This window comes from Acanthopagrus latus, chromosome 17, assembly GCF_904848185.1.
Source record: "Acanthopagrus latus isolate v.2019 chromosome 17, fAcaLat1.1, whole genome shotgun sequence".
NCBI lineage: Eukaryota > Metazoa > Chordata > Actinopteri > Spariformes > Sparidae > Acanthopagrus > Acanthopagrus latus.
In genome coordinates, this window is record NC_051055.1 from 10,114,634 (window position 1) to 10,129,939 (window position 15,306).

The 15,306-nt window shown below is 41.3% G+C and overlaps 1 protein-coding gene across 1 annotated transcript; it reads right to left on the bottom strand.

Moving 5' to 3' along the window:
• Positions 1-676: 676 nt before the first annotated feature.
• Positions 677-5,934, bottom strand: ccka (cholecystokinin a). The gene is made up of 4 exons (XM_037072883.1): positions 5,854-5,934; positions 3,714-3,793; positions 3,295-3,475; positions 677-2,798 (listed from the first exon to the last, which is right to left on the bottom strand). Exons 2-4 carry the CDS (start codon positions 3,789-3,791, stop codon positions 2,659-2,661), a joined length of 399 nt encoding a protein of 132 aa, XP_036928778.1. The 5' UTR covers positions 3,792-3,793; positions 5,854-5,934; the 3' UTR covers positions 677-2,658.
• Positions 5,935-15,306: the final 9,372 nt, after the last annotated feature.

Genomic DNA, 15,306 nt, shown 5'->3' on the forward strand with positions numbered 1-15,306 from the left:
GGGGATTTGCAACTGCTCCCTCTGTCTGCGTGCTGTAAAGCAGCAGAGTGAGTATATGATCCACTTGAGCTCTTGTGTAAGTCACCTATAGACAGACATTAAATTATAGATCATTCTTCAAGCTGTTCTGTGTGTTAATTCAAGTGTATGAGGGACGATCTTGGTTTGTCTGTGCTCTATCTCCAGACGTGTATATAAAGTGTAAAAAGTATTTTTAATTGATTAACGTTTCTTGCGACTAAATTGTTCTGTTGCAGACATTGAAACAAATATTAACAGTGTGTGTTTCTGCAGTCGTTTGTGTTGAACCTGCCTTATAAAACACTCACTGGATGAAGAGACACACTTATCACAAGCGTTATGTGTCGCAGGACGTGTGTGTGAAGTCAGCTGAGTTTTACTCACGGGTCACTGGTATTTTACCTAACCCAACCAGAGTATTTGTTAAATGATACTTAATAATAAAAGCTTGATTTGATTCCATTTTCTTTATAGCTGGGTGCCAAGGAACCCTTCACCTAACTTGTTGTTCACCATTTCTGTCTTTGCTCGTATCATTTGATTTCATTGACCAGAGCAGGGATGCTCCAGCTCCTAACATGACATCATCTTTCCAGAAAAAATGCATTTGCATTTCTTGCTGACATCGGAGGAAAATGGAGCTTTACTTTGAATTTTATTTGTTAGAAACATATAATTTATTACAGAGACTTAACCTTTAAGAGTGCATACATACATACATATATATAGAATTATCTCTCAGAAACAAAAGAAGAAAAACACTTCTATTCATATCTATAGTACGTGTAATCCTGATTTGAATGTATCTGCCACAGAGGTCCATTATGTAATGAAAGGGAGCCTCCAAGCATCACATACAGTCGACATCACCTCGCGCTTCCTAAGACTTTTCACACTGCACGTTTAGCCCAGGGTTCAACAGGCAGGGTTGGAGGTGAACAGTCGTTTCAGCCCCTTTTTATTCCAATCCAGAGACACTTACTGACTCCATAGTGCTACTGTAATGTTAATCTTTGCTAGATTTTCCATATTGTATCACATCAGTGTTTCCTTTAGCTGCACATTGTATGAATTGAATCAGTCATAATAAGTTGAAGCTCTGTGCTGCTGTCAGCTGACTGCATTAAGGTACCAATCAAACATACAGACTTAAATCCCACTTTTGGTCCGATTGGCCAAAGACCCCTGCGTAGCTCAGTAAGGTCCAACAAAGCCTTCAGTACATTCTGAGTCGTCAGTAAAATGGGACACTATTTTATCGTCATGAGACACGTGTTTCTCACTGGAATGAGGCTGAAACTTGTAGTTAAAGGAACAGGTTTTGCAAATCTGATTTTAATAGTTCTCTTCTCTCCCAAGTGATTTAAGTGGATCAAAAATATCCAATCAAAAGACAAGAAATCGCTCCCTCAGAGCAGGTCTGGTGATGTTCTATATTGTTCTTATTATCAATAAATCTCATGAAACCACAGACACAAACAATGAAGTGGATTGTCTGACATGTATGAGCTGTGCAGCCTCAGCCACCCTCAGTGCCACAGAGCTCCACATTAAAACACATCCACTGTGACACTGGCTGTCCTGTTGCTTCACTGCCATGGACAGTGTCGGTGTAATGTGGAACTTGAGTAATACGTTACAGTGATGAAGTACTTTAAGCAGAGCAATAAAACAAGTTTTCAACAGGTTTCGTTTGCTGATCTTTTTTCCTAAGAATGTCTCTTTGCTTGAATGGAGGAGAGCCTTCATTAGGCTGTATAATATCACCCGGCACTGGATTTGAAATTAACTGCTGTATACTAGAAGCGGGCAGTCTAAGGACAAAGGCTCGTGCTTTGACTACCCTCTTCTCATGAATAATTCCTTGAGAGACTTCTGTGGATATTTTTGTTAGCGAAAGGAACACGAAAGTAATCAGAGACACATTACTCTACACCGACAGTGAGGACTAACCCAAACAGTGTAAAGTAACTAAATGCTTCCAACTGAAAGTAACTAGCAGTTTGTTTTATATTACATTTTGGAGGTTACTTGCCTATGAACACATATTTTTACTCACTCCCACAAGCGTCATCCTGCTGCCAAAAAAATACTCACTTTAACACCAAATCTGTATTAATCCACAGCTGAAAATAGTCCCAACTTCTCTCTAGTTTAGAGACAGCTGTCACAGAGTCTTTGCAAAGATGAAAATACACACTTTGTGACTTGTTATTTGATGACTGATGCATACAACAGACACAGGTAGGTTTGAGGCCATGAAGAGGCCACAGATAGAGAAGTGAGAAAGTGTTCAGAGATGGACTGGCACACTGCTGGTTCTGATGTTTTCACAGGATTTTATATATATATATATAAAAAAATAATAATAACAACCAAATAGAATATTGTCAGACGTGCAGTGGGGAGCAGCTTGGACAGTGATGGCAGGATCTTTCTCCTCTCTGCTTATACATAATAATGATGCTAGACTAGTTCAAGGCTCTGGTCAGGTCAGCCCTTGGTTACAGTGAATGCAGTGTGAAAAGGGCCCATTATTTATTTATTTTTTTTTAATCGGCGGTGCTGTTGGTGGTTTTCACTCGGTGTTTTTTTTTTTTTTTTTTCATGGCGAAAAAAACAAACCGAGCCGTGCCTTTAGGAGGAGTACTCGTACTCCTCTGCGCTGCGTCGCCCAAAGTCCATCCAGCCGAGGTAGTCTCTGTCCTTTATCCTGTGGCTGGGGGCCAGGCCGCTGGCTCTGCTGCTCAGGGAGGATCTGGTCTGGTAGGGAGAGCCTGGAGGAGACAGGGAGAGGGTGATGACGATGATGTGACGAAGACAGGAAGATGCTGGAACTTGACAGCAGTGCACGTATCTATCATGTAAAGTTCACTCCGAATGAGGCTGTGGAAAGTAAGTCACGCTGATGCTTTTGTTTTCTGTCCCAGAGAGGTGAGAGCTCAGCAGGCCTCCCCGTCACACAGCGTCGAGAGAAAGACAACCAGAGATCCACAGCGACAGAAAGAGTGAGGTCAGGAGAGGAAATAGAGGGACAGAGGGAAGGAGCGAGGAGGAGGTATGGAGAGATGGAGGAGAATGCTGGAGGGAGGCGGGGAAATGCCAGATGGTGGGACCAAGGCGCAGCGTGAGTGACGGCGGTGCGCAGAGGGATGGATGTGAGGGAAGAGAGGAAATAACAGGACCGGGAGGGAAACAGAAATGATCTGTAAGTAATGAGATGAGATGGAAGAAGGCTTTCGCTTCAGTTATACTCTCCCTCTCCATCCTCACCTTTCCTGGAGATGAGTCTGGCCAGTAGCTGGCTCAGGCTGCTCCGAGCGTCTGCGCCCTCCTGGGGCGTGGTGTAGCTGGCGAGCTGCCCTGAGGGGAGCGCTGGAGCCGAGCGGGCCTGCCGTGTGTGGTGAGGAGGCAGGCTGCCTGAGGGGAGAGCCTCGCCCTCGGCTCTCTGTGACTACAGACGACGAGAAAAAAAAAGAATCAAAACGTCACATTTCAACACTTTGCTGTAACTTAAAGTGGATTTTAAAGCATGTGTTTGGAAAAAATTTACATTTTTTTGGACTGTGTCAGAGGAAATACTTTTCTTTTTTCTTTTTATTTCTTTTGTGTGTGTGTGTGTGTGTGTGTGTGTGTGTGTGTGTGTGTGTGTGTGTGTGTGTGTGTGTGTGTGTGAGAATATGTTTTCTTACCACAGTATGTGAGGGCAGACTCAGGGATCTGCTGGACAGAGCAGCCAGGAGAACACACACACAGATACCTACATTCATGACTGGCAGGGAAAAAAAAGAAAAAAAAGTTTAAAAACAACATTCACCTAACATGGTCATTTTCCTGTCAGCCTCTTTACTCTCACTCAGTTGTCTGCTCTCTTTTATTGCTTCCCCTTCGGCTCGATCACTATGTGCCTCTGTCAGGAGGATAAACTCACGGGCGGTGTAGGTCTTGCACAAAGCAACAAAACATCATTTCCCCGTGGTTGAAGCACAGTGGTGGGAGGACATGATTAACCTTTGATGGTTCAGCTGGGCCCCGAGGCAAACATTTTGTCTTTCTTACACAATCCAATGCTTCTGAGTGACAGCATTTAAACACGCACACGGTCGTGTAGCTGCTGCGCAGTGTACTTGTAATGAATGCACACTGTCAGCACGAGCACAATCCCAAAGGAAATGCACCAGTTAGCTCGAAATCTTAATTATGCCTGATGTGCTCTTTATTTAAACAGGTTCACATGATAATATTCTAATAAATAAAATATGTTCCCCCTCCATGGTTCTTTATTTTTCTTCTTGAAAGAAGAATAAAGAGGAATTTTAATCCTTTTTTTGCATTCCTCATCTTCTCATAATCTGCTCTGGTCTAACTGCATCCACAGCTGGTTGACATCCATACCAACAGTTCTACCTCAGTGTGATACAAATTAAAACAAAAATCACTCCAATACAGCAACTGATTCATTAACACTGTACTCATCTCGGAGCCTGACAAAGCAGGACTATTAGCTGAGATGAATGTTTATGTGCCAGAGCATTCTTCCAGAGCAAATCATCCAATTAGATAAAACCAGCAGCACCGGTCGCTCCGAGGCGCCTGTTGAAAACGCTCTCACAGCTTCTAGGAAAGGTTGAATGTTTGCTGCATTCTTGCAGAGACACGGGAGGGGAACCAGGAGAAGTTTGCATGGCATCTAGTTTTTACATGGACCGCTGAAACAGTTGATCTTCTCTCAACACACACACACACACACACACACACACACACACACACACACACACAGAGCCTCTATTGTACACCGTGGTCATGATGATCACATACTTTATCATCTCTATTCACGAAACATATACAGCATCTTCAAATGAAGACTTTCAGCTCTGTAGTTTTGAAGCAAATGATATCTAGAAATGATATCTGTACTGTCATCACTGTAACTCAGTAGTCCAAATGAATATTGTGTCTTTAAATTGACACAGTGTTGGTGTAAACAGTCATTCTCTTCATGTTAATATAATTCCTTTTAGCAGCTGGTCATTGTGTCTAATTCAGTATTCAATGGGCTGGTAATGATGTGGTGCTGCGTGTGTGTGAAAGCCCTCTCCACTCCCCTCCTCTCCCCAGAGAGAAATTAAAAAGGAGTTGTTGGTTTTTTTTTAAATTTAAGCAAAGCACTTCCATGCTTAGTTATGGGCACAGAGATTAACACTAAGCCTTTTTTGGACACTCATTTGCAGGTTTTTCCTTCTTCTATTCATGAGCACAATCCTGCCGGTGATGTCTGCTGCAATAACGACCACCATCAAGTCTTATATATATACAAATATTATGTACAGGCAATATTTTGTCTCACAACTCAAATGCCATGATCAAATTATTTGTACTCAAGACATTAAAGATGATTAAGAGATGCTTAAACAGCTGTAAATTGAACCGTTCATTATCCCAATCATTCATTATCAAAGTTTTAAATGTTCATCAGTTCTGTCTCATTTTACAGTACATAACACTGTAGATATGAGACAGAACTTTACCTTTAATGAAAAATGATCTATTACAGTTAACAAAAATATATTATACTAATAAAAAGATACATTTTAAAAGGACTAAATGTGCAAACCACATTTCCAAATTACCCCCCTTCGTCTCAGATTTTCAGATAGAATTTACAATGTCTGTTGCGATAAAAAGAATATAAAAACAAACAAAACAAAAACCATAAAAGTAAAAAACAATGTTAAGTAGCAATAATACTTTAAAGAGCACATATCTCGATCATATGACTTGTCCCAGAAACAACTAACGACGCTATTTTCAAATTCAGTTTCTCATCCTTACCTGCAGTAGTTGGCTTGGACCAGGAGAGGATGAAGATGTTGGGCTGTGCTCCTGCAGCGTTCAGGCTGTGAGTGTCTGAGAGAGAGGAGAGCATGCTTTATACTGACAGACAGGAAGCGGGCGGGGCTTGTACAGATGGGAGGGGCCCGCTGCTGGCGCAGAAACTGACAGCATTGACGCAACTGAAGACGCATACTGCAAACGCATTCGCACACGCTGGCAAACATGCACGTAGACCGAACTATATGGGGGAAAAATGGTCGGAACAAAGGTGACAGCTTTAATTGCGACGCCTCCTCCTCGCTCACCTGTGTGAGAAACAAAGAGAGGAACACACACACATACACACCTTCACACACACACTGTTTTAGTGGTTTGAATCAGTGGAGAGGGAATGAAAGGCTCTTTAAACTGAAGTACACCGCATTTCTGCTTGTCTGAGCATTTTAATGGCACATACACTGACATGAACATACTGAGACAGAGAGGCTTTTTACGTTCAAAGACTGATGTACGAAGCGGAAATCAGTCCAAGAGAAATAATAGCCATTGTGGTATTCATATGTGTCGAGGTGAATAGAGAATGACGTGTATGACAAGGAAAGTAAAATACGTCCAAGTCTGCAGCTTAAGGCCGGAAAATATTTCCACTCTATCACTGTGATTGATTTTTTTTCTTTCTAATCGACCAGAAGCAACATGCAGTTCAGTGCCTTTACAATTTCAGCGAGGGCGAAATGACTACGGCATTGTTTAGGTGTGACAGGCCATTGCAGCTTCATATGAAAATACATTTCTCTCTGGTGCTTTCTTTTCTTCATACCAGCTATGATTACTGAAGGAGTTCTGACAAAATGAGTCCGACGTGGGTCAGAAAGTAATTCTGAACCTTTCAGGAAACCTTTCTGGTGTCTGATGTATGTGCAGCCGCTGGCACGTTAGAAGAGATATACTGCTGAGAGAGTTCAGAGACGGATGTTCCTGTTTTTTTTTTTTTTTCAAGTTACATTAAAAATACAGCGTGATCAGTCTAACACATGGCATTGTGATTATAACTGTTCTGGGTATTGAATGGGCTCTGTGGACTATAAACATCAGAGAATGTCATTAACTTTAATGCATTTATCACCGACATCATATGTAACGTGTTAACTTCGATGGAAAACAGATTCCACAGAACATGATGAGCACAAGTACTACATTAACTTTTCACGAGTCCCACAGACTCTGGAAGTTGAATAGAAATTGGTGAAAAAGTTCAAGAGATGTTGTTGAAGACATCAATTAACAAGTTTAAGGTGTCCTTGAACAACCTGGATGAAAGGTCGGAGTGTACTGTGAGCTTCAAGCGTTCACTAACATCATTTAACTGGCATTCAGTTTTTCATGTTTAAGGGGGGAAAAAAATCTCTAATCACCCAGAAAGTACAGGTGGCCTCTGAAAGGAAAAGCAACTGCAAGAAGGTGCTTTGTGAAGAAAAAAGTCTGAAGGTCATTCATTGTGCTAATGCAGTTAGTTTTTAAAAGGTTCATTAAAGCTGTGCCGGCTTTTAACTCATTGTTCAAGTTGAGTCATCGATCAAATCGTTCTTCAGGCCATCGCCTCTGCCATGTCTTCACTTCAATGTCAAACCGTGAAGCTAATTTCAATAACACAGATCTGTTCTTATCTTCATGTGTCAGAAAGCCAAGTGGAGACAAAACCGTGTGCTGCTTTCACATACCAGGACTCAATTGTTCCTGATGTGTTTGTGCAAATGCTGATTTTCTTGCAGAGCTTGTCCAGATAATTTCAAATTCTCTAGTTGCTCGGCTGCTGGCAAGGTCACAGTGAGGCTCTAAAGCATTTTTGAAAAGTATTTTCACTCTTTGAGTAGTTTAGGACCAGAAGTGTTACGCTCCCCGGAGAGGTTTTCCTGCTCCAGTCTAAAAGAATAAAACTGGATTATGTTGGCCTGTATGATACTTGGAGTAGACCAAGGTTTCAGAGTGTGAAATTAAGTGTCGATCCCAATGATAGAGTCATCAAAGACAGAGGAATAATGCTGTGATCTGGTATTTTTGAAAGACCCATAAAAGATGTGCATCTCTTCAGCAGCATGCTGCCAAAGATCTTCTTCTGAGGGGATCCGTCTTATCTGTTTCACATTTAGCTCTGTTACAGACAGGTAACACTGAGGACTGGCAGTGTGCTATCTATGAATGTGACTTACGAGGCTGTGTTAGTGGACTGTCTGGGTCTGTCCCTGGTGTGTTTTTAGCTCTACTCCAGTATGTTAATGAGGCTAAGATTAGCTTGTTTCCTAACACTGTCATAAGCAGCTGTTTAACTTTCAATTGGGCATTCTCCTGAACACTGTCAATAGCACCTGTCTAACTTCAGCATTTTGCAAGCGTTCACCATTTCCCAACCTCCTGATTGGCCAGTGGGGTGCACCGCAACACTTAACTGTCTTTTCCTTCATAAATATACCAGCTGGAGGACACCAGCTCCTCCGGCTCCTCCCTTCTGTGCACTGTTCATTTCTGGTTAATGGCACCACCACACGTCTTAACCTTTTGTAGGGAACATTCTCTTCTTCTTGTTCCACCATGTTTAAAAATCTACTCCCTGGGGTCTGAGATATCAAGTGTGCTTTTGGGCAGGCATACGACTAAACAAATTACACTCTCCTCCGATAGGATTTCATTAGAGAAGTGCAGCTGTAAGCCTCCTCTGACAGCCTCCGCCTGCACTTTGGGTAAAAAAATTGTGACAAGTTCTAAAATAAGTGACAGGTGTGATGAAGCTACTTTCTCTGTTTAATCTAAATCAGTTTTCTATACCTGGCTTCTCACATCCCTTTACTACTCATTTCCATATTAACCCCATTAGGGGGCCAAAAACCACTTTCATGTCCCTCCAACCTCCACCTGCTATTGGCATTTTTATTATTATACATGGCCTAGATATTACTGTCCAAAGCTACTAACATTTCTCACATACATATACAATAGTGTCACACCAATCATGGAGAACATATTCCATCTAAAAAGGGCTTCTTATTAAAACTGACAAAAACCACACACAGTGAAGGCCTCATGGCGTTTAGGTCTTTTACACAGCAGACATTTGAATAAGTCGCTCAAGCAAAATCAACAATGGTTGAATTCCATTTGTCTGCTTCAGTTACAGGGTTCCAGTTTAGTTTAAGGTGCAATATGTAAGAATTTAATATTCAAACATTCAAAAAATTAAATAAAATCAACAACACAATGTGAAGTAAAAATCATTTTGGTGTTATGTCAAAGACGTGCCCCCCATACCTAATTCCAAAACTTCCATGCTAGCGGTGAAAACAACACCATAGCTTTGACCTCCCAATCCAGGCAAAGCATGACTAGCTGAATGGCTAACTAAGCTAACTGAGCTAAATGCTGGGAAAAAATTGGGATGAATAGTTAATCTGATACAATGCTGCCTCCTATGTGTCTGGAGTATTAATTCAACAGCTGGCTGAGTCCTACATATTCTACCTTTAATTCACAGCTCACTAACACTTAAACAGACCAGAGCCATGTTTAAAGTTGTTATCAGCTTCTGTGCTTTTCCACCTGTGTCATGACAAGTCAAACCGTCTGGTGTGGAAAACATTTTATTGACTTTCACTGGCGGTTACCTGTTGTGGGATGAAAAATCCCCCCCTCCTTCTTACTTCCTACAGACAGCTACACTGTAATTGTTGCTGTTTCTCCTACTTCTTGCAGAATATCTGCTACAGCCTGAAGTTCATGCAGACAGCTAGTTCATTCTGGCTGGTAGCCTAACTTGCTTTATGGTTACTTGTTAGTGGTCTGAGTGTAATTATAGATTTCAAATGACAACAATGAGTAGTCGACAAGTAAAGAGGGAGAGGCCTGCCTCAAATTACATTTGTTATGAGTCATAAGTAAATACCGGCTGTGTAAGCAGAGACGCCATGTCTGCTGCCTGCACCACCTGCTGCTCATCCTGTAGCCCAGGGCCCAACTCTGAAGGTCTCCCTCGCCACTGTGGTGTCCAGGAGAAGCACTGCCACACTTAAAAAAAGCTGAGGACTTACTTTTTTCCTTCACGTCCGTATAATTATTAAAGTCTGAGTCTTTTCTGTCTTTTCCTGCTTGTGCGCCATGTGAAGGCATTTGCTAATTGCAAGCCAGCTTCTGCTCAGTTGCTAAAAACCTATTATAGCTACAGCATGTGCAGTTTCTCTTTTGGTGTCATTAGGACTTTATTAACCATAGCATTTTCCTTTGGTTCTGAATACATAATGGTACTTGTTTGCAGTTGTGAAGTATGACTACTCATGTTGGAGTGTCACAGGAAGTGATGGAAGTTGTTTAGCTAGCTCCATACCGTGTTCCCCCTGAGGCTGTTGACGTTGCCATTTCGTGGACAGATGGTAATAAGCAGTAGAGCTATTCTGAGTCGGCTTTAATATCATAAACATGACTTTCATCTTACTCACAGCTTCTTTACATAATAATTGCCCATTATTATTTTTTTTTGTCGGGGAGCGCCAGTCTATTGGGCTGTTGTCACACAAAAGAGACATGCTCACATTGACAGTTTCTCCACAGACAATACTGAGCTGGAGCTGCCGAGCTCCTGATTTATGCACCTGGCTGCTGTGCCACACAGCTGCAGTCACTGCCAGCCTGCGTTGAAATCCAATGGCTGGCAAACAGCTACTTCATTTGTGATTTTAATATGTCCAAGTGATTCTGCTGAGTACCTCACATTTTTTGTTTAACTAGAAAGAATATTCCTCTCATGAGTATGGCGGTGTCCATCTGGGGGTTTGACCACCCCTGGCAGCACTAATGTGGGTAATCCTCAGTTTTACTCCACAGATCCAGAGAGCTCTGCTCAGTACATAAAGCGCTCTCGTGTCTTTGTGGGGAATAACAAGGTCAGAGTCGAGATGCCACTGCACACTTCTCTACATAGTCTGCATTCACAATGACTTACGGATGAGTTCAGCTTCAGTGTGATGTTTTTCCACAGTATACGTTGAAAACTTTGTTCAGACAACAAGGGAATGTCTTAATTCAAGGTTAAGTTCGCCTATGAAAGGTCAGCCATTATGTGCTCAGCTTCAAGCTGATGGCAAGTCAAGAGCAGAGATGCAGCATTCTCCTAAACAACCGAAGTACTGTAGATGGGCGGCTTGTTTTTAAGAACAGCACGTTCAGAGCTGTTCCCAGCATTCGAGTGACGAGGAAGAGCGAAGGAACAATGAAATTACCACGCAATACATGACTTGGTAAAAACTTCTTTCCCATCATTGTTTTTCCAGTAATTCTGACAATGCATGAAGCTATATGAGTAAGTCTCCTTGGAGCCCCAAAATTGACCTGAAGAAGACATTATTTTACTCCTGTTTTCAAGATGAAATATTCACTGTGGCCCCTGAACTAAAAGCATCAGCGCGCATCCCGTCTGAAGCAGTTGCACAAGCATAATCACGCATTGAGTGTGTAAAGAACTTCTTGATGAATGAATACATACATATATTTTTGGGTGAACATATCCTTCAAACCAAAATGTTTTTTTTCATGTGTTATCAGCTTGTCAGGCTCTGCTGAAGTCTGACAAGGACGTATTCATCTGAATCAGGTCTGTTGGAGCAGGGAAACATCTATAACATGCAGGACAGGGGACACAGATGAAAAACACTGGTTCTCTTAAATGTGAAAATTGAAAGTTAAATAAATTTTCATTTCATTTATAAGACAGAGAGACAAACTTTACACGTTTTGTTTAGTTATATTTATCTTCATGCCAACTTACTGTGTGAGAACATACATGGACATGTAGCTCGCACAGCTGGAACGAGTGATGAATCTCTTTTAAACTGAAAATACCCAGCACTTCACACAGGCCTGTGGCTCATAATGACATCACCGTTGTCATGAAAATAAAAAAAATAAATAAAAAATGTATGTACACACACAGTTTTTTAACTCTCTGTCCTCCCTAGTGAGTCATAGTACTCGAGATAATTGCAGCGTTGTGCTGTGGGGGGCAGAAACCTCTTCAGTAGATGGACCCTTTTTTTCTGCTCTGATCAACTATTGTCAGACATGAAGGAAAGGTCGGGGGCAGAGATGGAGACAGAGGGGGGAAATGGGGCAGGGATGGAAATGATGTTGATGATGAGAACACTCATTAAATCATCTTTGATAAACATGTTTATCACTTTTTAAAAAGAGTCCCCGAGTGCTTTAGAGCAATCGAAGATCGAAGTTCACCTAAAAATTAAAATTCAGTCATTATCGACTCACCCCAATGCTGAATGAAAAGTCGGGTGAGGTGTTTTTTTAGTCCGCAGAACATTTCTGGAGCTTCACTGCAAAGCAACGACGTAGCATTCTCCTAAAAAATCTGAAGTAGATGGGGACTGACCATACCCTTTAATAATCTGGCCAGAGGACAACAAAAAGTGTAAAAGAAAGCCCTGGGACCTTGAGGATGTTAAATCATGTACGAGAAATGAGACCGCGAGGCAACACGTCAAAGGGCGCCAATAGTTTATTTAGTTTGTAATGTGATATTAAATAACTTATCATGATTTCTTTTTATTGGCTTTCTTCTCTTGTACTGCACTATGGCAGACATAATCACCAAAGCTCACAGCTTAATAAGAATCTGATAGACAAAGTAGACCTGTTGGAGTTTGGTCGGCTCACAAATACATTTATTGGTCTTTGTCAAAAGAAAAGGGTTAGGGCTAAAATTTAAATTTAACAAGAAACATGATTCAATGTGTAATTCAAATTTTCATACTTTGAACAACAGGCTTTGTACCATGTATGAGGATTTATATCTACAAATAGCATACTGACAATACAGAGAAGAGCCGTCTGGTCTGGAGAGTGGGATGACTGATGGCACTCCCGTGTTAGAAAGCTGTGCCACCAGCGTAAGGAGTTAATGACGCCTGCAGTGTTATCATAGTAACTCATGCAGATATGTTGATGATGTCTGAACCCCAAAATCGGATCTGATCATTTCGAAATAATAGTGTGGACACTCGCACTTTCAGATCTGGTTTGAGAGATGAATCGAATTAATCTACTGTGGGCTACGCTAGCAGCTCCGTGAGGCTCACACAGCAGCGCTTTGAGCTACATTAACTAACCTGCTGATGTTTAGCAGACATAATGTCTAACAGTTTCACTGTTAATTCACCATTTTTTAGAGTGTTAGCATGCTAGCATTTGCTAATTAGCGCCAAACACAAAGTACAACTGAGGCGAGAAGTTCAATTTAAGGACCACACAATGAGTGAATGAATTATGAATTTCTGGCTTGAAGCAGGGATGTTACTCTGTTTTAGAGTTCAGGCTCAGCAGCCTGAAGGAAAAGTGGTCCAGTGGAAAGCAATCAGAGTCAATTTCTGGTCACTGACAGTCAAGTCTCAAGGTGAATGGCAGGTAGAAGCTACATTAGACTGCAAGTGACATTTTCCACCGGTTACCAGTTTCCCCATGATCTTTAACTTTGACAACTCAAACGAACAGACTCTGGGTTATTACACAGGTGTTGCTGTGTGATATTGCTTGTTGAACGCTGCTTTCTCAGAGGAAATAATGTGACTGAACTTGGCTGCTCTCCCTGACCTTCTACAATTTTCAGTGAAACTTTCTAACTGACTTGTGAATCAAATCTGTCTTTCACAGGATTATCAACATCTGAAAATATATACTTTACAAGATGTGTTTACGTTTCTACTATTTCAGAGAACTTAATGAAATAGCTGTAAGCTCTTTGAATTTAAATAAACAGTCTGTGAGTTCAGGGCTGCTGTGCAGAACTGTGAGGTCTAATTGATGCATCGTAACAATGAGTTTCTCAGGGGAAATAACGCAAGACTACATTCAACTGCTTTTTCTAATAGATCCTTTCATCAATACTAATGCCCCTCTCTGGGCCATAAAAACAGTGTGTGTGTTCAGTGTGTTTCTCTATCTGTGTTTCTGTGTGTTTGTGAGAGAGACAGCAGTAATGATACAAAGTTCTGTGGCTCATGGTTAAACACGGGAGAACTGCATAGTTATTAAGAGAAATATTCCTTCTGAAATGTTATTAAATGTTCCTGGATGTTGGTGGAAATATCCTTAACGGATGCTCTGAATTAGCAGATGGGAAATGCAAAATGCTGTCCTGGGGTGAACTAATTTTGTCTTGCATAACATTCAATAAAACTGGGGGAAAAAGGCACAACTATGTACTCCAGAGCATCACATGGAGTACATAACTGTATTTCAACTCAAAACTGTTTGTATAAAGGATTAAAGAGTCATTCATGGCTTACACTGAACGACAGTGTACTGTGGACATTATGGACGTTATCTAATGCAATCAAATGCATTTAGTCTCATCTCATTTCCCATTTTAAACCAGAAACTATCCACCAGACTTTATTTGCAATCTGACACACTGACAAACATAATAGCTGAAAGTACAACATCGTTTATACAGTAAAGGGAATTTGACAAGTTGGAAATTCATCATCCGTCTCAATGGTTAGTAAATTAAAGGTTGTGTTGTCAGTCTCTGTTTTCAGTTCACTGCTGTCTGTACGTGAAGATTCCCTGTCTTGCAGAGGTGGAGTTGAGGGGATTTGTTGTTCAGTTTCAGTGCTTGATAAAGCACCTCGAATGAGTAAAAACATGGCTACCTTGTCATTATGTCATCCTAGTTTTGGACGAAAATGATCCTTGTTGTGGCCTTGGAGTGCAATGTTGAATACTTTGATCAATGGGAAACAAACTGCCTTTGTTCAGGTTTATCAGGGATTTATTTTTACTACAGAGGCCTCATCCTATTTGCAGTGTTCATCCTGAATCAGCAACATAGTTCTGTGGTGGAGGTTCCCATTTCTGTATCTCACAAAGACACTTTCCTTTCCTTTCCTTTCCTTTCCTTTCCTTTCCTTTCCTTTCCTTTCCTCTCCTCTCCTCTCCTCTCCTCTCCTCTCCTCTCCTCTCCTCTCCTCTCCATTTTATCCTTTTGTTGACAGTTAGTTTAGACAGTTATATTGCCAGCTGGAGGCAGTCTGTCACTGGCAGGAAATAGAGGAGTTTTGCTGGTTGATTGAAGAAAGTGTGTTGGAAACGAGCCCCCCACACAGACTCTCACACACACAAACAGACAAACACACAGATGCAAGTTCTCACAAACTGAGAAAAAGAACAGAGACCGTGGAGAAAATGGGAGATAACAACATGGATGAATTACATGCTAATGTAGAACCACAGTCATATGAAGTGAAGTGAGGCAACGTCAAACTAGGGCTGTGAAATGTGAGATATATATAACGTTTATCACCATATGGCCAAAAAATACTGTGTAGGAGTGTGAATCTTTGGCAGTTTCATGTTTTGATTTGATTCTGTTTGTTGGGTGTCAGGTTAGATTCAGAATTG

Bases quoted from the DNA above. Each gene is read 5' to 3' on its own strand.
- ccka (XM_037072883.1), bottom strand. From the start codon at position 3,791: ATGAATGTAGGTATCTGTGTGTGTGTTCTCCTGGCTGCTCTGTCCAGC. The intron at 3,476-3,713 runs GTAAGAAAACAT...CGTCGTCTGTAG, and splicing joins GTCTGCCCTCACATACTGTG to TCACAGAGAGCCGAGGGCGA. The intron at 2,799-3,294 runs GTGAGGATGGAG...TGTCTCCTCCAG, and splicing joins CAGACTCATCTCCAGGAAAG to GCTCTCCCTACCAGACCAGA.